Source organism: Trichechus manatus, unplaced genomic scaffold (assembly GCF_000243295.1).
Source record: "Trichechus manatus latirostris isolate Lorelei unplaced genomic scaffold, TriManLat1.0 scaffold00082, whole genome shotgun sequence".
In the NCBI taxonomy this organism is placed as follows: Eukaryota; Metazoa; Chordata; class Mammalia; order Sirenia; family Trichechidae; genus Trichechus; species Trichechus manatus.
This window is the reverse complement of record NW_004444018.1, coordinates 9,163,242-9,188,151: the sequence shown is the minus strand read 5'-3', so window position 1 is coordinate 9,188,151 and position 24,910 is coordinate 9,163,242. Positions and strand designations below refer to the sequence as shown.

Here is a 24,910-nt window from a genome sequence, read left to right as displayed (position 1 = left end):
TTAGTCAGTCACAGAAGGACAAATATTGTATAAGACCACTATTATAAGAACTCAAGAAAAGGTTTAAACACAGAAGAAAACATTCTTTGATCATTACGAGGATGGGGAGGGAAGGTGAGGGTTATTCACTAACCAGGTAGTAGATATTAATTATCTTAGGTGAAGGGAAGGACAACACACACTACAGGGGAAGTCAGCACAACTGGACTAAACCAAAGCTAAAAAGTTTCCTGAATACAATCAAACACTTCAAGTGACAGAGTAGCAGGGGTAGGGGCCTGGGGACCATGCTTTCAGGGGACATCTAGGTCAACTGGCATAACAAAGCTTACTAAGAAAATGTTCTTGATCCTTCTTTGGTGAGTGGCATCTGGGGTCTTAAAAACTTGCAAGCGGCCATCTAAGATGCATCAATTGGTCCCAACCACCTAGAGTAAAGGTGAATGAAGAACACCAAAGACATAAGGAAAGTATTCGCCCAAGAGACAGAAAGGGCCATATAAACCAGAGACTTCATCAGCCTGAGACCAGAAGAACTAGATGGTGCCTGTCTACCACCAATGACTGCCCTGACAGGGAATACAACAGGGAGTCCCTGATGGAGCAGGAGAAAGGTGGCTTGCAGAACTCAAATTCTAGTAAAAAGATCAGACTTAATGGTCTGACTGAGACTGGAGGAACCTCGGAAAGCATGGCCCCCAGACTCTCTATCAGCACCAGAACTAAAACAGTTTCCGAGGCCAATTCTTCAGACAAAGATTGGTCTGTGGGACATAAAATGATATTCATGAAGAGTGTGCTTCTTAGCTCAAGTAGATACTTGAGACTAAATGGGCAGCTTCTGTCCAGAGGTGAGACGGGAAGGCAGAGAGAGTTAGGAGCTGGTTGAATGGACATGGGGAATCAGGGGTGGAAAGGAGCAGTGTGCTGTCACAATATGGGGAGAGCAATTAGATTCTCATAACAATATATGTATAAATTTTTGTATAAAAGAGTAACTTGAAATGTAAACTTTCACTTCAACTACAGCAATAAACAAAAAAAGAAAAAAAAAAACTTTATTTACAAAAACAGTTACTGGGCTGGATTTGGCCTGCAGGCTATAGTTTGCTGACTCCTGGATCATCCAGCTATAACTGAATATTGTCAAACTATTTCAGAGTTCACATCTGCATCGGTGTGTATGTGTATGTAGGACTATGTTAACTGTTGAGAGATAATGAGAAAACAAAGCAAGGATGATGTTTTGGGCCAAGTAAAGTCTCAAGGACATCACAGTATGTTGTGTAAGCAAAAGTTTTACAGCAGATGGAAGAAACATAGCAGGAGAACTGGATCAGGTGCACTGATCTCAAAAGAACCTGCATGAAGTTGTCAGCACAATATTCATATTGTGAGGGCCAATTTCGGTTCAGCAGAATATTAATCTTTACATGAAATTTAAGTGGCTAATTTGAATTGTACTGATTTAGCAGTTGGGTCTGTGTTTTCCTTGTAATTTTACTTGGGTGTTATAGGTGTGTAAGAATTACAAACATAGAATAGAGAGTTTATATCTAGTTAGGTTTATAGTTTTTAAAATAGCTTTGTAATATAGGTAATTTAAATCAATCCCAAGAAACTGTGAGATGTTTTTTTCCCTCTAAAAAGAAAAACAATGCTCCGGTTTGAGAAACTCTGCCAAACACAAGCCTCAACATCTGAACGGCAGGGCCAAACCACGGATGAGAAAGTATGTAGGCTTGATGAGGTGGGGCTGGGGAGAGCCATACTCATCTGGGGAGGTGTACTTATCACAGGAGCCCCTGGGTGGTGCAGACAGTTAACGCACTTGGCTGCAAACCAAAAGGTTGGTGGTTCAAGTCCACCTAGAGGTGCCTAGGAACATAGGCCTGGCAATCTACTTCCCAAAAAATCAGCCACTGAAAACCCTAGGGAGCACACTTCCACTCTGACACACATGAGATTACCATGAGCTGGAATCGACTCCACAGCAACAGGCTTAGTTATCACAAGGCCTCCTCCTAGTTATCTCCCTGGCCTCCTCTAGTCTCCAAGAAGCAGAGGCTAGAGGAGGCCAGGGAGTGGGGCCTGCTTGAGATTTCAGTGTTTCATGTACTCAATCAATTCAGCATGTCAGGGGATCAAGCAGAGACAGTAGAAAAAGATCATACGTGAGCCTAGCAGAACTTCACTAGACAATTGCCAACAAGACCCCAGAGCCTAGATAAGGAAGCTGTGTATGTCAGCTAACTTTCCTCTGCTGAGCTGACAGGGGATTCAGTCAGCACACAAGTGGACAGTAAATGGAATAGAGGGAAATCCACACACTTTATCCTATCGTCAGTACATACTAAAGAGGAAAGCCACAAGCACTGTGGGGCAAAAAAAACTCTGTAGAATAAAGCTGAAGAAAAACATCATTCTAAAGACCCAGAAGAAGAGCAAGCCTCTGAAATCAATTTACTACAGAAACCAGAAGATAAATTTAGGACACTGGCATTCTCATTATGATACAAGAATATATAATGTCTACAAAATAATAGTAAAAAACTATGAGAAACAGTTACAGGCTGAAACATTAAGTGTAACAGGATGAGATCAAAAGTTAGCACATAAAGGATAAAAAAGATAATGAAGGATTGCAAGGAAACTAATGTTGCAGTAACAGAATTTAACTCTGTCATGAAATTAGCAAAGAACAAAAATGTCACTATGGAAAATCAGTGGTATAGAGTGTAAATAAAAAATAAAAGGGAAGCCATACAGACTGGGAGAATATATTTGCAATACATATATCTGACACAAGACTTGCATCTAAAGTATATAAAGTATTCTTAGAATCCAATAATAAAATGACAAAAAAACCCACATTTAAAAAAATAAGTAAATGATTTGAAGAAATGTTTCTCAAAGGAAGATATAAGAATGTGCAATAAGCATGTGAAAAGGTGCTAACATCATTAGTTACCAGAGAAATGAAAACATAACCACAATGAGATCGTATTTCATACCCAGTTAGATGGCTAAAATTAAAACGACTGACAATACCAAGTGTCTACAGATGTATACAGCAACTGGAACTCTTTTATAAAGTTAAACATCCATTTATCATATGAACCAATAATTCTACTCCTACATATTTATCCAAGAGAAATAAAAAGCTATATTCACAGTATATTTTTCAGAATAGCCAAATACAATCCAAACATCCACCAATCCACCAACAGGTGAATGAATAAACAAACTGGTTTATTCATACAATGGACTGACTACTACTCATCAATAGAAAAAAGAAAATCTACTGACACCAGGAACAATATGGTTGAATCTCACAAACATTACGCTGAGCAAAAGAAGTCAGATACAAAAGAGTACACACTGAATGACTCCATTTACATGAATATATAAAACCCATAACCCATTGCCCTAGAGTCAATTCTGACTCATAGTGACGGAAATCAGATCAGTGGTTGACTGGAGCGGGGTTAAGGAAAAATGACTGCAGGGCACAAAGGTATTTCTGAGGTAATGGAAATGTTCTGTATCTTCACAGGGGTGGTAATTATATAAACCAAACCAAAAAATCGAGCCTATTGCCGTTGAGTCGACTCCAATTCATAGCGACCCTATATATTTGCCAGTCTCACTGAACAATGCATTTAGAATGGATGCATTTTATTATGTGTAAATTATAAAAGCAAAGGTACCCACATCTGGATTTGCTCTAGAAAGGTCTTAATTACATAAATTTTTAAAAAGTGCTATAGGCACCTATACAGAAAAATCAGAGAACTTCAAAGAATTAAAAAAACTGATAGCAGATACCTTCTCAGAAATACTAAAATAAGAGGTGATAATGAAATGTTTAGTCATCTGAAAGGGAAAATAAGTGACTTAAGAATTTTATACCTAGTCAAGGATTGTTCGTAAGTGAAGACAACAATATCTAAATCTAAATGTGGAAGGGCTCAGAAAATACACCACACATCCACCATTCTAGGAAAAAAATATTGAAGCCGTTTCCCATATGGCTGAGAGATTATTCAAATTTAAGGGCTCAAGAATGAAGAAAGTCTAGATAACTGCTAATATGGTTTGAAATTGAATGAGGATGTAAAACAATCACTGTAATTCCTAGAAGAGAATTACACATAAAAAATTAAAATAGAGAGACAATATGAGTCCCAAACTCCAGATCATATTAATTAAAACCAGGGAATGTGTGTAAGGAAAGATGACGGAAGTGAAACGTCCATTAAATTCCTTATTTGACATATAAAAAGTATATAGTAAAAAAGAGATATTTTCTTACATATTTTTGTCCTTTGTTCATTGTAAACCATGCAAATGTCACCTATTTTTAAAAACAAATTTAAAAACCTATTATTTGTTTTGTTTTGTCATACTCTGAGAATCAAGTACATATTCATTGAAGACTATCTAGTACATATATAAATTTAGTTTATAATAAAGGAGCCCTCGTGGTGCAGCGGTTAAGAGCTCGGCTACCAACGGGAAGGTCAGTGGTTTGAACCCACCAGCCGCTCCACAGGAGAAAGATGTGGCAGTTGGCTTCTGTAAAGACTACAGCCTTGGAAGCCCTATGGGGCAGTTCTACTCTGTCCTATAGGGTTGCTAGGAGTCGAAATCGGCTCGACAGCAATGGGTTCAGTATTTTCGGTTTTGGTATCACAAATCAGAAAAGATTTGATAAATGATCGTGGGGCAACTGGCTTCCTATTTGGAAAAAAATGTTGTGGTGAGTCCTCATTTCACAATCTTGACCAAAATAAATTACAGACAGATTAAAGAGCTAAACTATAAAAATTAAACTATAAAAATATTATAACAAAGCAGTAAATTTCATAGTAAAGGAAGACTATCTCAGAGAAACCTGATAGATTTGACTACATAAAAACTAAAATCTCCTATAGATCAGAAACAGCATAAAAATTTAAAAGGCATACTAATAACTGGGAAAAATACTTTCCATAAGTATAATGAGAGATTAATATTTTTATTTGTAAAAACTCATTGCCGTCAAGCTGATTCCGACTCATAGCGACCCAACAGGACAGAGGAGAACTGCCCCATAGGGTTTCCAAGGAGCAGCTGGTGGATTCGAACTGCTGACCTTTTGGTTAGCTGCCAAGCTCTTAACCACTACGCCACGAGGGCTCCACTGTGCCACCAGGGCTCCTTATTTTGTAAAAAGCTCATCAAATTAAAAAACAAAACAGTTTCTTAAATCATCACTAAAATTTCAGTAGAAAAATGGGCAAAGAAATGAAAACAGTTAAGACCTATATAAGGACATGTGAAACTCATTGATAATCAAAGTTAATTCAAATTAAAGAGATCTTCTCTAGCCTATCAGAGAATCAAAGTTCTAGAAAATGGGGACCCTCATAACTACCGGAGCCCTGGTGGCGCAATAGTTAAGCATTTGGCTACTAACCAAAAGGTCAGCAGTTCAAATCCACCAGCTGCTCCTTGGAAGCTCTAAGGTGGCAGTTCTACTCTGTCCTACAGGGTCACTATGAGTCGGAATCAACTCGAGGGCAACAGGTTTGGGTTTGGTTTTCGTAACTACTGATGGGTATGTAAATTGCTACAACCTTTCTGGAAATCATTTAGGACATGTACTAACAGCCTTAAACATATTCAAAACCTCTGACTTAATAATTCTAATTTTAGACAAAATATTTCCCAAGGAATTTAACACAATTTTATTTATAGTACGAAAAAAAAAACCCTGGAAATAAAAAAAAAGTCTAATAATATGCAAATATTAAATTCTGATATATTCATACAACAAAATACTATGCAGACATTAAAATATTTTTGAAAAATACTTAATGACCTAAAAAATGTCCAAGATATACTATGAGTGAAAAAAGCAGAATACAAAATTGTTACAGGTTATGATAATTTTGAACTGATAATATATATTAAACATATAGATTTTAAATACTAGGGGGAAATGCAAAAAAATGTTAGCAATCATTTTCTCTAAAATGATTTTGTTTGTACTTTTCTATAGATTTTTAATTTTCTGTGGAGCCCTGGTGGCGCAGTGGTTAAGAGATGACTGCTAACAAAAAGGCTGGCAGTTTGAATCCACCATCTGCTCCTTGGAAACCGTATGGGCAGTTCTACTCTGTCTCATAGGGTCACTATGAGTTGGAATCAACTTGATGGCAACGGATTTGGTTTGTTTTGTTTTTTTTTTTTGGTATACTAAGTATGTGAGTAGAGGCACCATATTTTAAATAAGTATTATAATTACAAACTTCTTACCTGGCATCAACATGCTCAGGATCTTAATTGAGAGAGTTAATTATTGCAGTAAGCAAATTATTTCTAGACAAAATGTATCGGAACTTGACTTCCATTTTTCTTTATGGGCAAATAATGTGTAGACTACTAGATCCTTTACCAGGACACCAACAGTGAGCCAGCCATCAGAAGGGACAATATCCAACAGGAGCACTCTATCTCAACATAATGAATAAACATATACAGCCTCCATGACAGAACCCCAGGGAACTCAACTGTAATGATGTTTCCATAACACACTGGCCTACCCAAGAAGTCTTCAACCAAGACCACCCTTGTATGGCCCACAAACTGTCAGGTGAAAGTAACTACTGAAATCATCCATGAATCAATAACTCTGGAATGAAGGGCCCCGTATTCCATGCCCAGGCTCCTGAGTGCCCTTTCCCTCTCCCTGCTTGTTTTCTCTGGCAGGATATTTTATAGTATGTTCATTTCCAACTCAACTAATAAAGAAGCTCTTTAAAGTTTAGAAAAACACTGCTTATTGGGTTCCTGGGTCCAACATGTGTGCAATACATAAATAAGCAAAGAACACATGTACAGTACCTTCCCGAAGCTGTGTTGGCTTGGCAGAATTTTCCCCACTCATTAAAACAACAAAAGATGCAGCTGCTCGAACTGTAGCCTGCCATGTTGACATGGCAACGGGTGGCTCCTGGCACGGAAAAAGGGCCCTGTTGTTTATGGGGGATCCCATAGTATAAACACATGGCCTGCAGAAGAAAAAGAAAGAAACAAAGGGGGAGAATCTTTAAAATGAGTTGTCACTTTTCTCACCACCATGGTAGTGAAGATTGAGTTTTCAAAGAGAAAACATTTGAGGCTTTGTACTTCACTGGTTTCAAAGCATTCTGAACTGAAACTGCCAAGGGTTAGGCTGTATGAATAGCCTAATGGTAGATTTCTCCCAAATGAATTGCTTAAATATGTAAAGAGGGTTTTTTTTTTTAAGGGGAAAATATATTTTGGATAAAGTTTCAAATATCAGTCTTCCAAGTTATAATTTATATTACCCTTGCCCTCTCCCCTTACACCCTATGCCTTCAAAAGAAAAGTTTTAGAGACATTCTTGCAAACCTTTTGGAACGTATTCTGAAAAAGAAAATACGTTTGGAGATCAATGAGATATTAATGCTTGGAAAAACAAGCTAATGGTCTCAAATCCAGTGCTACGGGTAGATAGCCCCAATCTTGGAAACCACCATCTCAAATGGATCCTTTGTGGGAATCCTTGTGTGGAGGCCAAGAACAAGGGTTGGCATATAAGCAGGACTGTAGGTTACAATGACCAGGCTTGTGCGGGTAAGGCCAAGGGTACCGGACTGTTACCAAAGCAAGTGCTGGAAACCAATGGCATGAAGTTAGCATATGTTCTACTACAATTAAAAAATACAAAGCCACCCATAGAAAGAAAGATCCCTTCCATGATTAAGTCATGTTTGACAGAGATGGAGAGGATCTATGAGATCAAAGGAATCCATTCTTTTGATACCACGGAGTAGAAGGCAGAAGACTGACTCCTCAAGAAAACATCTTAGAAAAATGTTTTTCCACTTTTTGTTTTGAAAAATACAATGAAAAATACAATGTATGTTTAATCAGCTTGGTTTATAGGGTAAATCAATAGAGCAGAACACTATCTTTCTTGGATAAATTGGTTTTCTTTTTTCATCAACATCATTGTGATGGAACATTTACTGTATTCCAATAATGTACCAGAACACACAGAGTGATGGTCCTACTCTACCAGTCAGGGTCCAAAAAGGAAAAGAGAAGCCAGCGTAGGTCTTAACAAACAGAGGTAATTTAGAACAGAGAACTAGTTACACAAACTACAGAACAGCTGAGAAGCCAAATGGGACAGCGAGGCAACCAAGAGATGGGCAACAGCAGGAAGCAGCTATGACTCCTAGAGTTGACCAGATGATGGAAGGAGCTAGTGTTATTGGGTGTTACTGGGTTACAGCAGCAGGGGTCATCTAGTAGAAGCTACAGTCACAGTGGGGACTGTTCAGTGGGAGCTGGAACCACAGGGAAGACTCAGTCACTGCTGGAGTTGTCAAAGGAAGCAGAGAAAAGACAATAAATAGCTCTTTTTCACCAGATCTTGCTCTCAAATCTTCCACCAGTGCCCCTCATTAGCTAAGTCCAGCAGGAAGCTAGAGGTAAGGGAGCCTGGGAAATGACTTTTGTTGTCATTCAGAGATCACAGTAGGAGCAGAAAAGGGATTTTAGAGCAAGTAGGCAGTTGCAGTATATCTATGTTAGGAGTATACATGCCACAATAACTTGCATGTTCAACATGGGGGAAAGAATGAAGATCAGAAAGTCAGAGGACTCTAGTCCTGGTTGGGATGCCAACTTATTAAATGAACATCGGGAAGTCTGACCTCACTGAGTCACATGTAAAACGTGTGGGTGGGAGGAGTGGTAGGTGACTTCCAGTGTCTGCTCTGGTCCATAAGTCTATCATTCTATATCTCAAATGTGTAGATCCAAGAACAAAGGGCAAATTTTCATGGGAGGCCCAGAGTCTGCTATCAATTTCAATGAGTTCTGAGCTCCCCACCTTGGGTCCTTGGTTGATTGACTTAACCTAAGAACCTAATGAGAGAGACTGCTCGAGTTCACCCCTCTCCCAAGTGGTAGTGGTGATAGTGGTGGTGGTGGGTGAGATCCTACAGCAACTCAAATAGCTCAGATGTGTGGGATAGAGGCATACCTAGTTCTGAAAAGACTACCTACTAAGCATTTGTTTGTTTTTCCCACCAAAAATCCCATCTCAGAGAAGCATCCCAAGAAAGAATGTCAACTGAATGGGAGGGGGCGCGGGGGGAGTATTCCCACCAGTCAAAAAGTAGTACAGCTCCTGTTTCCTCTGACAACGGCAGACACTGAGAATCAGGGCTTTCCTTCTCACTGAAGCAGACTGGACCCCACAGTTTTTCTCAGCTCAAGAGCCCCAGGATGCCACTTCCAATCTAAGTAGACTTATAGAGTTAATCTTGTTTGTGATGCTTACAGAGAAGTGACAGGTCCTTGGCTAGAAATCTCCTAAGACTGTCTCTGACCCCATACTGTTATGGTGTCAAGTCCCAAGGTGTTTAGGCCAAGTCTGAAAGTATCTGTGCTGTCTTGCTTTTGTGCTCAGCACCTCATTTCCCTAGGATGACTCTGGTATTGCAGCCCTTGCCTTCCATTCCCTGCCACAGTGAACAAATCCTCCCCCAAAAAGGCTGGCTTGCCAAGATGTTCACACTCCCTCTCCCAGTATGGTTGGGTTGGAGGCCATGCCAGCATATTGCTGTGCATTCCACCTGTGCCCCTAGGTATGTGCTCCCCAAGGCTTCCTCTAGCAGCCTCCACACCTTTCCCCTGATGAAATATCAGATTTGAGATGAGGTCATGTCTGAGAAACACTCAGAGGAAGAATCAGAGGGACTTAGTAAGTGATTTCCTGAAGAAGAGGGAGAAGAAAAGGAAGGTTTCAAAGATCTCTCCGAGGCAGCCAGCTTCCAAGTTGGCCCAATGATCCCAGCCGCTGGGTATGCATGTCCTTGTGTAGTTCCCTCCCACACTGTATCAGTGTTGCTCTGTGTGACCAACAGGATATGGCAGAAGTGATGGTATGTTACTTCTGAGATTAGATTAGAAAATAACTGTGGCTTTGGTCTTACACGTTCTCTTCTTTTCCATGAGGACACTCAGGCAGCCTCTGGAAGGGCCCATGCAGTGAGGAACGGAGGCCTCTGACCAACAGGCAGGGAGAAACTGAGACCTGCCAACAGCCATGTGAGTGAGAATGGAAGAGGACTTTCCAGTTCATCAAGCTTTGAGATGACTGCAGACCCAGCTGACAGCCTGACTGCAACCGTGTCAGTGATCCTGAGCCAGAACCATCCAAGCTGCTCCTGGGTTCTTGACACTCAGAAATTATATGAGGTAATAAAGGTTTGTTTTAAGCTGCTAAATTTGGGGGTAATTTGTTATGCAGCAAGAGATAACTAACACAGAACTTTCTGAGGTTTCTGGCTCAAGCGACAAGATGGATGCCAAGCAGGGCCACAAGAAGGGACAAGGGAGAAGACAGAAGACATTCACCTATTTAATTTGCTTATAAAGGGCTTTATACGTCATTTGGCAGGGGACGCTTCTGTGGGCACAGAGACTGCATTTCTCTAATCCCATACTGCAGTCTAGTGTCCAACAATGAGACTGAGGTCTGAAATCGACCTACTTGGGGATGATGATCTGATGAAGCAATAAATGTTGACGCTGCAGGCAAATCTGAGTCTGGGTGCTACACACACATCAGGAAGGAAACCCCTTTTGTTTACTGGATTTAAAAACTATCATGTTATCATGGCCCTTTCCAACACTGTACTATTTGCCCTCTGTCTAATTCTAGACATTTTGTTCTAGAATTTTGTCCCGCTCCCTTCTGTCATCCTTTTGAAGGCTCTTTCTGCCACTTTGTGCCTTGGTATTGAACTTGCCATCAAGGGGGTCAGATCCCTGGCCAGCCCCCAGGAAGACCTCCCCTGCCACCTCCCACTGCGCTGGCAATCCTCTTTTCCTGTCCTCCTCTTTACATGCAAGGGCATCCTTTCTGCTAACATCTAAAGTGTGTTTTCTTTCTAGCTTTCCATCTGGTATCCAGAGTGATAAATTTAAAGTGTAGAGCAAGTTAACAAATTAAAAGCCATATCTATAGATGTACCCCTGTCTGGTATAGGACTCAATCACTTTCTTATTGGAATGTTTTCACAGATAGGAAAGTAATCACGTAAGAGGGAGACCCTAGGCAAAACTTCCTGAAAATGCAGTGACTTCCTGTGCTCCCAGCCTACTCCTTCCTTGGCCTTTTCTGCATTCACAGCTGCAGCCTCAGTTCTCCCTCCCTGACATGCCCAAACTGAGTGCCAGTGACTTAGAATCTTTGTAACCAATGGCCTTTTGATCTTTTACAACCTGGTATCCTTATGCACTTCATAGTAGAAATACCTAAAAACAGTTTAAAGTCACATTGCTATATTTTAACAGAGACGAAAGTTTTAACCTCTGGATAAAACTCTAGTGGTGAATTTTGGACAATGGCCTGCATGCAGGAGGAAGGATGGGTGAAAGGGGTCTTCACAGAGGCATGAAAATCAAACTCACTATGTAGTGACTCAAGAGTAAAGATGGCTCCCATCATGTCATCACATGTGCAAATGAGAAAAATATGGAGGTCTCGACCCCTGCCTTCCCCTAAGTGGGGAGGAAAACCTATGTGCATTTATAAACATGCTCTGCAGCTATCTGCATATGTAATCACTGAAATCAATGCAGCTGTGTTTATTAGACAAGCACAGCTTTGCACCTCAGCCATGTTGCTAAAATGCTCATGGGAGAGATGTGCAGACGCCAGCCTGGAATTCTCCAATGCTTATAACTTTATCATTTCCAGACCGAATAATTCCTTCCAGCACGCAAAGGAAAGCTTTCTCTCACCAGGCGCATCTCACAGGCCCCAGGACACTCATTCACAGAGCAAACTCCTTGGGGAGCCCAAGATTAAATGCACAGGAGCTGTGGGGTGGGACGAGGACAATAAAAATCAGAAAGAAGAGAAAAATGGGGTACAATGGGTTGAGAGGCAGGTCTATGACTTGCTGCCATGAAAATAACTTTTAAATTTGGGAAGAACCTGTCAGAAAAACAATTTTTTCAACTTCTTGGTAAATATTTATATGCTTACAGCGTAGTCAAATGAGGATGAGACATAATAACTATGCCTTCTGAGGTAAGAGGTCAATGAACACTAACGCACTTGCTAGTCTTCTTTAAGGAGGTGCCATCTGCAGAGGGAAACTTGTGGGGGATTGCGTTAACCCATATACTGTCTTTCTCTTCATTGACTTCTACATGCATTTGTCTCTTTGTAGTCAGGGAGGGGGTAGTTTTTAGTTTAAGAAATGTTTTAAGTTCTACTACTTTTAATAAAGTCACCCATTTTCAGAGACCTAGTTATCACAGTTCAACTTCTGGGGAGAAGGCATTTTCTTGAAGCAGCTAAGAGTGTGTGGCTTAATGGGGTCTTTTCCAACAGTAAAGCAGATGTGGTCGCTGGAGCTCAGGGGACCACAGATGTGACACTTCAGTGGGTCAGAGTCTTTTATGAGCTTCCCAGTGTTGCAAAGTCTTCAAGCCTCCTCCTGATTTCCCCTTCTGTCTATTCTCCTTCCTGCACTTGATCTCTTTTCACAACTCCATGTTCTTATTAGAACTAAGTTATAGTCTCCATTGCAGGTGTGCAACCTTTTTGCTTTCTTGTACCACAAAAACAAAGAGCCAGAACTGCTAAAACAGGAAATATCAACTATGACTCCCTCTTTCCTCTATACAACGCACATACACACACACACCCACACACCCACTTACACACACACACACACTCCTTCTACTTCATGGCACAATTACCAAAACCAGGATTCATCAATCATACTGAATACATGACAGGCCCAAGGAGAATGCTGCTTTGGCTTGGAAACAGATTTTATGTAAAGTCAAAATGAACTACATAGAAAGTGGCTTTGAGACAGAAACTCACCACTTCTTCACCAGAGGAGTTTTGGGTGCAAAACTTGTAAAGCTAATGACATTATTTCTCATCTATAAGTCCCTTGTGGACACAGGATTTTACACATGGAAAACATTTGGAGATCCTTTTATGGATTCTTCTCATTTTACATTAAGCTCCCGAGATGTCAAATGACTTAGCCATAGTCACACAGGTAGTTAGCAGCACAGTACTGACTAGAACTCAGGTCTCTTGGCTAAGTGTTGAAAAGAACATTCCAGGTTCTTTTCAACATAATACACTCTTGATTATAGGTTGTTGTGATTTGTTATTTTCTGTTAATGTTTGGTTTTTGGTTATTTGTTTAGGTGAAGATGGTCCATCATTGTCTTTCTACCCATGGTAACATGACTGGGATTCTGGAAAACAGAAATGTAGAGTATGTGCAGCAAGGGGAGAGAGGCTACAAATGAACCCTTGCAAACATTTTCAACTTTGGGATTTTCAATTCCTCCTTTGCAGTTATATAATAATATTATAGAATTAACGTGTATTTCTACTTAAGTTATCATGAATTTAGTACTGGTTTCTTGAAGTAAGTAAGGAAAAAAGGTATTAATTGTTGAAATGTTCCTTTTAGACCTGAACTTTCTGGCCAAAGATCTTCTGCTTATTCCTTTCATTTTAAAACTTCCCTTTAAAATGAGATACAAAACAATGAAATTAACTCAGTGGTGAAAAAAAAACTGACATGATTTAACATCTGGTTTTGATGTCAAACTAAAAATACATATTCCTTTGTCCAATAGTTGAGCTGAGCAATAAATATAACAGAAAAAGTAGTTCTCAGTATTTTGCCAATTTCATCCTGGTCTTATCTAAAACAAAGAGATAGCATAGTGCTTTCAGAAAATTTAAAATTTAATATTACTTTAAACTATATTTTCATAGTCAATTTCCTTATCTTTAACAGTGATCCAAATAATTACAAATTTTTCTAATAAATTTCCTATACTTAACCAAACTCCTTTTCCATTCAACTCATGTTCAGTGACATCATCAGCTCCTGCTCAGACCTTCTAGACCATATGGCTGGTTCCACAACTATTACAATGAACCTAAAGGAAAAGGGAATGGGTTGACCAGGGAGAATGCTTTGGATCAAAATAATATTTTATTCAGTGGAATGGAAGAAAAGCAAGTAAAATGAAAAAAAAAATAAACGTTTAAAAAAGATTTCCATTTTAAAAGTTTTTTCCCATAGGTATACTGAGGACCTAGAATCAAAAATATATTAAGTCCTCTTCCCGTCTAGTTTAGCAAGAACACCTGAAGGTATTCTTGACCCTGTCCGTGTTCCCATCAAAATATTTTAAAGGGCACACAGACTAACACACAGCACACAAAAGGGACATCTTTTCCATAAAGTATGCTGTCTCAGATTGTTACAGATGTGTTCATTGTATCAGTCATTTAAAAAGTTCACCTAAAATCCAATATCTGAATGATGGAGGGAAGAAATAGCATTTAGGTTCAAGTGCTGGCACAATCCCACAATGGCTAAACTAAGGTAGAAAACTGTAGGGTTTATACTCCCAGATATTTCATTTTAGAATGAAAATAATGGGGAAGAAGAAATTATTGACAGTTATTAGAAAAAGTACTCATTAATTGCTTCCAATACATTCTCAGTTCTTCTCCAGAGAACACTGCCACTTGGTAAAACTGGGAAGACACCCTTACAAGATGGTGACTTCTTTCCAAATTTGAAGTTTATTTTTTAATAAACATTCATTTTAGAACAGTTTTAAATGTATTTTTAAAAAAGTTGCAAAGATAATACAGAATTTCCATATACTTCATGTGAGTTTCCCATATCATTAACATCTTACATTAGTATGGTACATTTGCCATAATTGATAAATCAATGTTGACACTTATTATTAACTGAAGTCCAGGCTTTATTCAGATTTTCTTAGCTTTTCCCTAATGTGCTTTTTCTGTTCCAAGATCCCATCCAGGATACCACATTATATTTAGTCATTGTGTCTCCTTAGGCTCCTCTTGGGAGTCCATGGGTAGCACAAATGGTTAACACACTCAGCTGCTAACAGAAAGGTTAGAGGTTCAAGTCCACCCAGGGGCACTTCAGAAGAAAGGCCTGGCCAACAGAATTCAGCATCATATCAAAAAATAATACACCACAACCAGGTAGGATTCATACTAGGTACGTAAGGATGGTTCAACATTAGAAAATCAATCAACGTAATCCATCACATAAATAAAATAAAGGAAAAGAATCACATGATGGTCTCAATCGATGCAGAAAAGGCATTTGACAAAGTCCAACACCCATTCCTGATAAAGACTCTCAATAAAATAGGTATCGAAGGGAAATTCCTCAACATAATAAAGGGCATCTATGCAAAACCAACAGCCAACATCATTCTAAATGGACAGAAGCTGAAAAATTCCCCTTGAGAACAGGAACAAGACAAGGATGTCCTTTATCACCACTCCTGTTTAACACTGTGCTGGAAGTCCTAGCTAAAGCAATAAGGCAAGAAAAAGAAATAAAGGGCATCCAAGTTGGTAATGAAGAAGTGAAACTGTCCCTATTTGCAGATGATATGACACTATATATGGAAAACCCAAAAGACTCCACAAGAAAACTACTGGAACTAATAGAAAGATTCAGCAGAGTGGCAGGATACAAGATAAACACACAAAAATCAGTTGGATTCCTATACACGAACAAAGAGAACAATGAAAAGGAAATCAGGAAAGCAATACCATTTATAATAGCCCTTAAAAAAATAAAATACTTAAGAATAAATCTAACCAGGGATGTAAAAGAACTATGCAAAGAAAACTACAAAATACTACTGCAAGAAACCAAAAGAGATCTACATAAATGGAAAAAACATACCATGCTCATGGATAGGTAGACTTACATTGTGAAAATGACAATTTACAAATACAATGCAATCCTGATCCAAATACCAGCAACATTCTTTAAAGAGATGGAAAAAATAATCATTAACTTTATATGGAAAGGGAAGAGGCCCCGGATAATTAAAGCATTATTGAAGAAGAAGAATAAAGTTGGAGGACTCACACTACCTGACCTCAGAACCTACTATACAGCTACAGTAATCAAAACAGCCTGGTACTGGTACAACGACAGATACATTGACCAATGGAACAGAATCAAGAACCCAGAAGTAAATCCATCCACCTACGGTCACTTGATCTTTGACAAGGGCCCAAAGTCCATCAAATGGGGAACAGACAGTCTTTTTAACAAATGGTGCTGGCAAAATTGGATGTCCATCTTCAAAAAAATGAAACAGGACCCATACCTCACACCATATACAAAAACTAATTCAAAATGGATCAAAGACCTAAGTCTAAAACCAAAAACTATAAAGATCATAGAAGAAAAAATAGGATCGACACTACAGACCCTAATGCACGGTATTAACAGGATACAAACCATAACTAACAACATACGAACTCCAGAAGATAAGCTAGATGTCATGGATTGAATTATGCCCCCCATAAATGTGTGTATCAGTTTGGCTGGGCCATGATTCCCGGTATTGTGTGATTTTCCTATATGTTGTAAATCCTGCCTCTATGATGTTAATGAGGGAGGATGGGCAGCAGTTGTGTTAGTGAGGCAGGACTCAGTCTACAAGATTGGATTGTGTCCTGAGGCAATCTCTTGAGATATAAAAGAGAGAAGTGAGCAGAGAGAAGAGGGGGACCTCATACCATCAAGAAAGCAGTGTCGAGAGCAGAGCGCGTCCTTTGGACCAGGGTCCCTGCGCAGAGAAGCTCCTAGTCTGGGGAAACACTGATGAGAAGGCCGACAGAGAGAAAGCCTTCCCCTGAAGCTGACGCCCTGAATTTGGACTTTTAGCCTACTTTACTGTGAAGAAATAAATTTCTCTTTGTTAAAGCCATCCACTTGCAGTATTTCTCTTGTAGCACCACTAGATGACTAAGACACTAGATAACTGGGATCTTCTAAAAATTAAACACTTACACTCATCAAAAACTTCACCAAAAGAGTAAAAAGAGAACCCTACAGACTGGGAAAAAAATTTTGGCTATTACAAATTCGACAAAGGTCTAATCTCTAAAATCTACAGGAAAATCCAACAAAAAGACAAATAATCCAATTAAAAACTGACCAAAGGAAATGAACAAACACTTCACCAAAGAAGACACTCAAGCAGCTAACAGACACATGAGGAAATGCTCGCCATCACTAGCCATTAGGGACATGCAAATCAAAACCACAATGAGATACCATCTCGCCCTGGCATTACTGGCACAAATCAAAAAAACAGAAAATATCAAATGTTGGAGAGGCTATGGGGAGACTGGAACTCTTATGCACCGCTGGTGGGAATGCAACATGGTACAACCATTTTGGAAAATGATATGGCGCCTCCTTAGAAAGCTAGAAATACAAATACAATATGATCCAGCAATCCCATTCCTAGGACTATAAGGTAGAGAAAAAGAGCCATCACATGAATAGACATATGCACACCCATGTTCACTGCAGCATTGTTCACAATAGCAAAAAGATGGAAACAACCTAGATGCCCATCAACAGATGAATGGATAAACAAACTACGGTACATATACACAATGGAATACTACACAACGATAAAGAACAATGATGAATCTGCAAAGTATCTCACAACATGGATGAATCTGGAGGGCAGTATACTGAGTGAAATAAGTCAATCACAAAAAGACAAATATTGTATAGTGGCCACTACTATAAAACCTCATGGAAAGGTTTACACACAAAAAGAAACAATCTCTGATGGTTTCGAGGGAGGGGAGCATGGGGGTGGAAAAACACAAAATAGACAATAGATAAGTGGTAACTATGGTAAAGGGTAAGACAGTATGCAATACTGGTGAAGCCAGCACAACTTGCTCAGGGTAAGGCCATGGAAGCTCCAGGGTCAAATTCAAACTGCCTTAGGGACTGAATTGCTGGACTGAGGGCTGAGGAGACCATGGTCTCAGGGAACATCTAGCTCAACGGGCATAACATAGTTTATAAAGAAAATGTTCTACATTCTACTTTGGTGAGTAGCATCTGGCGTCTTAAAAGCCTGTGAGCAGCCATCTAAGATACTCCACTGGTCTCCCCCTTCAAGAGCAAGGGAAAATGAAGAAAACTAAAGACATAAGGGAAAGATTAGTCCAAAGGACTAACAGACCACAACTACTATGGCCTCCACCAGACTGAGTCCCATACAGCTAGATGGTGCCTCGCTACCACCACTGACGGCTCTGACAGGGATCACAATAGAGGGTACCGAACAGAGCAGGAGAAAAATGTAGAACAAAATTATAACTCACAAAAAAAGACCAGACTTACTGGCCTGACACAGACTGGAGAAACCCTGAGAGTATGACCCCCAGACACCTTTTTAGCCCAGTAATGAAGTCACTCTGGAGGTTCACCTTTTAGACAAAGATTAGACAGACCCATAGGACAAAATGAGACTAAAGGGGCACACCAGTCCAGAGGCAAGGACTAGAAGGCAGGAGGAGAGAGTAAAGCTGGTAATAGAGAACCTAAGGTCGAGAAGGGAGAGTGTTGACATGTCATGGGTGTGTTAACCAATGCCATAAAACAATATATGTACTAAGTGTTTAATGAGAAGCTAGTTTGTTCTGTAATCCTTCATCTAAAGTTCAATTTAAAAAAAAAAAACCCATGTCAACAACAACAAAATAAAATTAAAAAAATGTTTACTCATAATAGCCAAAATGTGGAAATAATCCAAATGTCCATCAACTGATGAATGGATGAATAAAATGTGGTATATCTATACAATGGAATATTATTCAGCTATATAAAGGAAGAAAGTACTGATACATGCTACTACATGGATGAACCTTGACCACATTATGCTAAATGAAGGAGGCCAGTCACAAAAGAAAAAAGAAAATTACAGCTGTGTCGCTTTTCTGAAAACCTATCTTAAGAAAATGTGAATTTAAAAAAGAAATATGTTTGTGAATGTGTGTGGAGATCTATGAACAATGTCAAAAAAGATTCTTCCATATGAAAAAGAAGAAGAAGAAGAAAGGCCTGGTGATCGGACTTCCAAAAAATCAGCCATTGAAAACCCTATGAAGTACAGTTCTACTCTAACACACATAAGGTTGCCATGAGTCACAATCGACTTGATGGCAACTGGTGGTTAGCTGTGACAGTTTCTCAGACTTTCTTTGTTTTTGGTGACCTTGACAGTTTTGCGAAGTACTGGTCAGATATATTGTAGAGTGCCCTCTACTGGAATTTGTCTGATGTTGTTCTCATGATTAGACTTGTGTTACGGGTTGTGGAAAGGAAGACTACAGAGGTAAAGTGCTATTTTCATCACATTATATCAAGGGTACATGCTATCAACATGACTTACCACTGTTAATATTAACACTGATCACCTTGTTGAGGAGTGTTTGTCAGGTTTTTCCAATGCAAAGTTACCTTTTCTCTCCTTTCCATACTGTACTTTTTGGAAGGAAGTTGCTATGTGCAGCCCACACATAAGGAGTGGGGAGTTATGCTCTACCTTTTTGAGGACCGAGTATCTACATACATTGTTTGAAATTCTTCTGCACAATAGATTTGTCTATTCTTCTCCATATGTTTATTTATTCAATCATTTATTTATATCCATATGAACTCATGAATATTTATTTTATACTTTGGGTTATAATCCAGTGCTACTTAATTTTGTTGCTCAGCTTTGGTTATTAGGAGCTATTGTAGTTGGCTCCTGTGTACCTTTGACATATCCCCACCATTGTGAGTTGTTGTTGTTTTTTGAGCACTTCTTTACTTTCTGGAACTACAAGATGCTCCAGGCTTGTCTTATATATTCCCTGACCCAGTCCTAGAATCAGTCATCTCTCTAAGGGGCCCTGATTCCTTTTATTGGAGAACGGTCTTAGAAACCAAGATCTAGGCTCTAGGTGTGCTTGTTGCTACTGGTGTGTCATTGCTTCTAGACTCGTCAGCTGACAGAGCAAGGATATATATGTATGTATCTAACCCAGGTATACACACATATCTAAAAATATTTCTATATATAACCATCTTCATCTATATTAAGTTAAGGATGAGTTCATACTGATGACTCCAACTCTAATCCATTACTACATGGGTCATTCTAGCCTTCTCCCTTGCTTATCTGTAGCCTCCCACTCTAACAATGAGAAACCTGGATCCCATCATCTGCCATCCATTTACTTAACAGTTCAATTCCAGTATACATGCATAGTGGTTTTAGAATTGTTACCCTGTACCTCATGGGAAACAACTTTATCAACTATAATACACTGTTTATGTACAGTTCCTTTTTCCGATAGTCCTACAGACTTCACTCATTTCCAAAGTTACTTAGGTCAGCACCTTTTCCCCCACCCCTTTAGTGAGGCTGTTTCACACATTTGTAATACTGTTAGATTGTTTTGTCACATTCTGCATTCCATCCTGGGACCCCCGACCTTCTAAATGATTATTTATTTATTTTCAAATAAAAAGACAAAAGTTTTATTCACAACAATGGGCTGGGTAAGGGTGGAAAGAGGAGAAGCCACTGATGGAACTCCAAAGGAACTGTACCAACTTAGAGATTTTTTTAAAGTTTCTAATCTCTGCTTAAAAATAGAAATGTAATAAAAGTTAGCATAATTAATTTATTTTAAAAATGTACTTGAAATCCATTTGCATACAATAAGTGACATGTGAAGCTCAAAAGTAAGAGAAGTAGCTCCCCTTCACAATTGAACTATCCAAATTTTTTCTGATATCCTTGTTTTAACCATCGTGGCTTGCTGAATTAAAGGAAGTGAATTTGATACAAGTTCAATGTTGTTTCTTTCAAGAATTAACACAATTGAGACATGACATTTTCTAGGAGCTTCCAGTCACTTTATTCAATTTTCCTGCCTGTAAAAAGGGAATAAAAAGTTCTTCATCTAGGACTCAGAGAATTTATGATAGGTATACTGACAGTAAAGGAGCCCTGGTGGCAGAGTGTTTAAGCGCTCGGCTCCTAACCGAAAGGTTAGCTGTTCAAACCAACCAGCCACTCCATGGGAGAAAGATGTGGCAGTCAGCTTCCGTAAATATTTACAGCCTTGGAAACCCTATGGGACAGTTCTACTCTGTCCTATAGGGTTGCTATGAGTAGGAATCAACTTGATGGCAGTGGGTTTGGTTTCTGATTTTATACTGATAGTATTCTGCCATTCAAGGGTAAATATGTAACAACTATTTGAGTTTTAATAAATGCAGACTCTATGGCCAGGAGGCAAAAAGCTTTACCCACTTAGTACAATTCTATTTATAAGGTACTGTGACCCTGTATTCAATACTATTGACTGATATCACTAAGGAATTATTTCTGTCTAGCAGCCTGGGATCCTTAGGCATTCTAAAGACGTTAAAGCATCCAAGTAGTTACCAGCATATACTTAGATTTATTCTTATGAATGTGGGAAGAGTTTAGAAAGATTCTATGGCTATTTCTGAAAGATTATCTTGATTTATAAAGTTAGTGGACACATAGGATTTTCCCAAAAAAAAGAGAAAGAAAATATTGTTCTAGGATTCCTTTTAAAAAACAACATTTATTATCCTTGTAAGGCTACATAAATGACATTTATTTAGTAATACAGGGTCACAAACTCCCAAGGATACAGTTAAGCTTCCACTGTGGTCCTGTATTCTGTTGAATTATCAGAAAAGGAGACACCAAGAGTAAATTCACAAAGTCAACTTTTGCAGGAATAAAATGTGCCCAAGGACTTCTTTAGCTTCTTATGGAAACCAGCATGTATCCATAACTCATTACACTCAACACCTTTGTATGTAATTTAATTCTCCTGTCTAATCTCTTCCTTTATAGGGAACACTTAGGAGAAAGTCATGACTAAGGCAACTAGTGAGCATTTCTTCCAAATAATTGTCAGTAGTTTCTTCTTCTCTATTATTCTAGTCAAGAAATGAAATATCTGGAAATATAAAAAACTACAATCTCCTAGTTAAATATTCAGACCCAGTATATCGTTAAATCTTATTAAAAATCCCACATTTAATAATTTCCAAAACATTTAAAGATATATTAAGAACACCTGTCTTTTCACCTGATGGTCTCCAAGAACACTCAATAAGTTATTCTATAAATAAATCAGTATGCTTTTGTACTGATGGTAGTTTGCTATCAACCCTGTAATTTCCCAAAGGCTGCCTCAATAAGACAGGAAGTTGAACTCATTTCCAGCAGGGCAGGAGACCAGAGCAGGAGGTAAGATTAGAAGGCAAAGAACAGGATAATTAGAGCTCAAAGTCAAAGTGATGCTTTAAAAAAGATCTAAAAGGTTTTTTTTTGTTTGTTTGTTTTTGTTTTTGAGGGGGGAGAGATGTAAGCAATTGACGGAGACCACCGCCTTAATTAAGGGAGTCCAGTGCTGTAAAAGAAGGCTCTCAAAACAAGCTAAATGAGATCAACATTCCTCCATCGAACCTCTGCAACAATTAGCATATTGATTTGCAGTAAATTAGCACAGAGAAATAAGTAAAATAAAGAGGAATCAATAAAGTTTGATTTTAAAATTCTCAAATTCTAAAAAATCTGAACAACTGTTACCTGTAAGAAAATGACAAATAGGATATGTGCCTAAGTGCAACCCCTGAAAAACGATTCCTCATCAATCCCTCCTCCCCACACTAGGAACCCAGGGTCTTCCTGGCATCAAACACCAAGAAGTACGACCAAAGAGGCAAGTGTGCAATGTCAGCAGGACTGACAGTCACAGCTCTCAGAAACAGATTTGTCAAGTGCTTCTTGGAGTTCACATTATATGACAACTGAGAAAATCCAGAGAGGCAAAGTCGCCAAGAGACAGGTGCAGAAAGAAATTCACGAAGCAGAGCAGGCTTTATTTGGAAGCACTTTGTCAGGCTTCCCACGACCCAACTTCACAGCCATCTACGCTCTCAGGGAATACAAAGGAGCCTTAAGAAAGTATTTGCTCCAAGACACGTATTACTCCCATGGTTACACTGGACAACTCTGGCAGGGTTCTCAATGGGGAGCTAGGCTCAGGATGAATCATTAGGCTTACCTCCCAATCTCCTAACTCAGAAACATGAAGTTTCATAATCTTCTCATCCTAACTCAAAGGAGGTAATCTGATCAGAGTTCAGCATGCCCAGGAATTTACCTGCTTCAATGTGGGGCTAAGGGTTTGAAGCTTGATGGGCAATGCCATAGAATGAACAGGAGCATCTGTGCAGAGCTGGTCCCTGTCTGAGAGCGTCCGGCAGAGGTCCATCTCCCAGTGTATGAGATGAATGGGCATGGGGCTGCAGAACGCTCAAGTGACCTACCTGCCACTCTGGTCTGAGGTCCACGTAACTGATCTCCCCTCGGGTTTGGTTCTGTACCATATCCTTATGGCGTGAGGAAAGTCAGCAGTTGTCTGAGCCCCTGTCTTCCTGATCTGTAAGCTCCACGTGTCAGTGGCAAACAGGAGTTCCCCACAGCCAGGAGCCTGGCTGCAGCGCGCATAACAGTCTAACTGCTCCCTCCAACGATCTGCAGGCAGAGCCACAATTTCGTGCACAATCTGATTCCTGAGCTCCTCAGAAACAACTGTGAGCTGGGGAGACCTTGTATATTTTTCAATACCTGGCACAGCAGCAACATCCACCTCCTCAACCTTCAACACAGATAAATCACAGCAGTCCAACACTAGCAAAAAATCCTCACTCCCATGATTCCCTGGGTCACAGCAGCACTGTGAACTAGAAATCCCAGAAGCCTGTTCCCGGTTGTCATGGTTATCATCTTTATCAGAAGTAGCTTTTTCACCTTTACTACAGGTTGTAGTATCATTATATCCCATTTTAGATGAGAAGGTCCTTGTGTTTGTCACAGGAGTATGGTAGGGTTCAAGCGTCCTAAATTCATGGACTTCGTTTGACTCAGATGGGCTGGTTTCCTCAGAGGAACTACCCCAGTTCTTGAGTCCGTTTCCAGACTCAAAAAAAAGCACTATGGTGCCCTCAATGACGTGACGTTTGAAATCCACGTCTAAATCCAATATGTAGTGCTTCACGAGCATGTGGCTGGTGTTGGCCATGAGAGGCAGATCATCTCGGGAAGGGTCCCGCTCTATGTCCATGGTGTAGTTTGTTGTTTGGGAGTTCTGTTAAACTCTCAGAGGGGGCTCCCTATCTGCCTCAATCTTCCGGAATCATAAATGTCTGCTTACAAAATGACCTGATGTCATAAATTATGGTTCCACAACCTTCAGTCCCCTGGCAAAGAAGAAAAACACAATTAGACAAAATTCCAAACAAGACCCTAAATGCTCCTGCAACCGCTGCTCCTGCAAGCTGATGACCATCCTTAAATAATCCACCAACGTGTGAGATGCTCATGGCCAGCAAGCAGACTAATCTTTTTGACTGACATCAAAGAAAGCTGATGATGGGTTTCTAAAAATATTTCAATTACCAATGGAATGAAATAGGCCTCCACAAAGCCAGAAGAATCATACTTCTAGAACAGTCCTTGTTTTGGAAAAGAGCAATTGTTATGCAAAAGCATAACTGAGGGTCACTGTGCCTCTTTTAAAAGATATTAAATTTATCATTTCTAATTTTGTGCATCAAAAGATAAGTGATTGTTTTTCTCCTGTGATTCTAAGTAACAAGTGTAAATGAAGGCTAAATGGCCTCATATGCTTTATTCCTTGAGAGTAATAATTTAATACACACACTGCAACTCCAGGGATTTACTGTACTGTCCACATTAGGGCTGCTCTCATAGCAGCACTTCCAGTAAATTACGGGAAAATGAGCCAATTTACCAGGAGTGCATTCTAAGTATTCCTTTGAGATTGTTCATGGAGATTTTTCAAATTTATAGTTAAATACTCAAG

At 39.4% G+C, this 24,910-nt stretch overlaps 1 protein-coding gene across 3 annotated transcripts in view; it reads right to left on the bottom strand.

The window, feature by feature from the left end:
• The window catches only part of AOPEP (aminopeptidase O (putative)), a 473,908-nt gene that overhangs the window by 393,886 nt on the left and 55,112 nt on the right, over window positions 1–24,910 (bottom strand). For 2 of the 3 annotated variants that reach the window (XM_004381324.3, XM_023735818.1), the window contains exons 1-2: window positions 23,352–24,489; window positions 6,892–7,058 (exon numbers count right to left, since the gene is read on the bottom strand). In XM_004381324.3, coding sequence (XP_004381381.1) covers window positions 6,892–7,058; window positions 23,352–24,148 — 964 coding nt within the window. In that variant the 5' untranslated portion in view covers window positions 24,149–24,489. Of the gene's footprint in view, window positions 1–6,891; window positions 7,059–23,351; window positions 24,490–24,910 lie in introns of those variants that run through there. The other variant, XM_023735817.1, reaches the window with a different exon arrangement.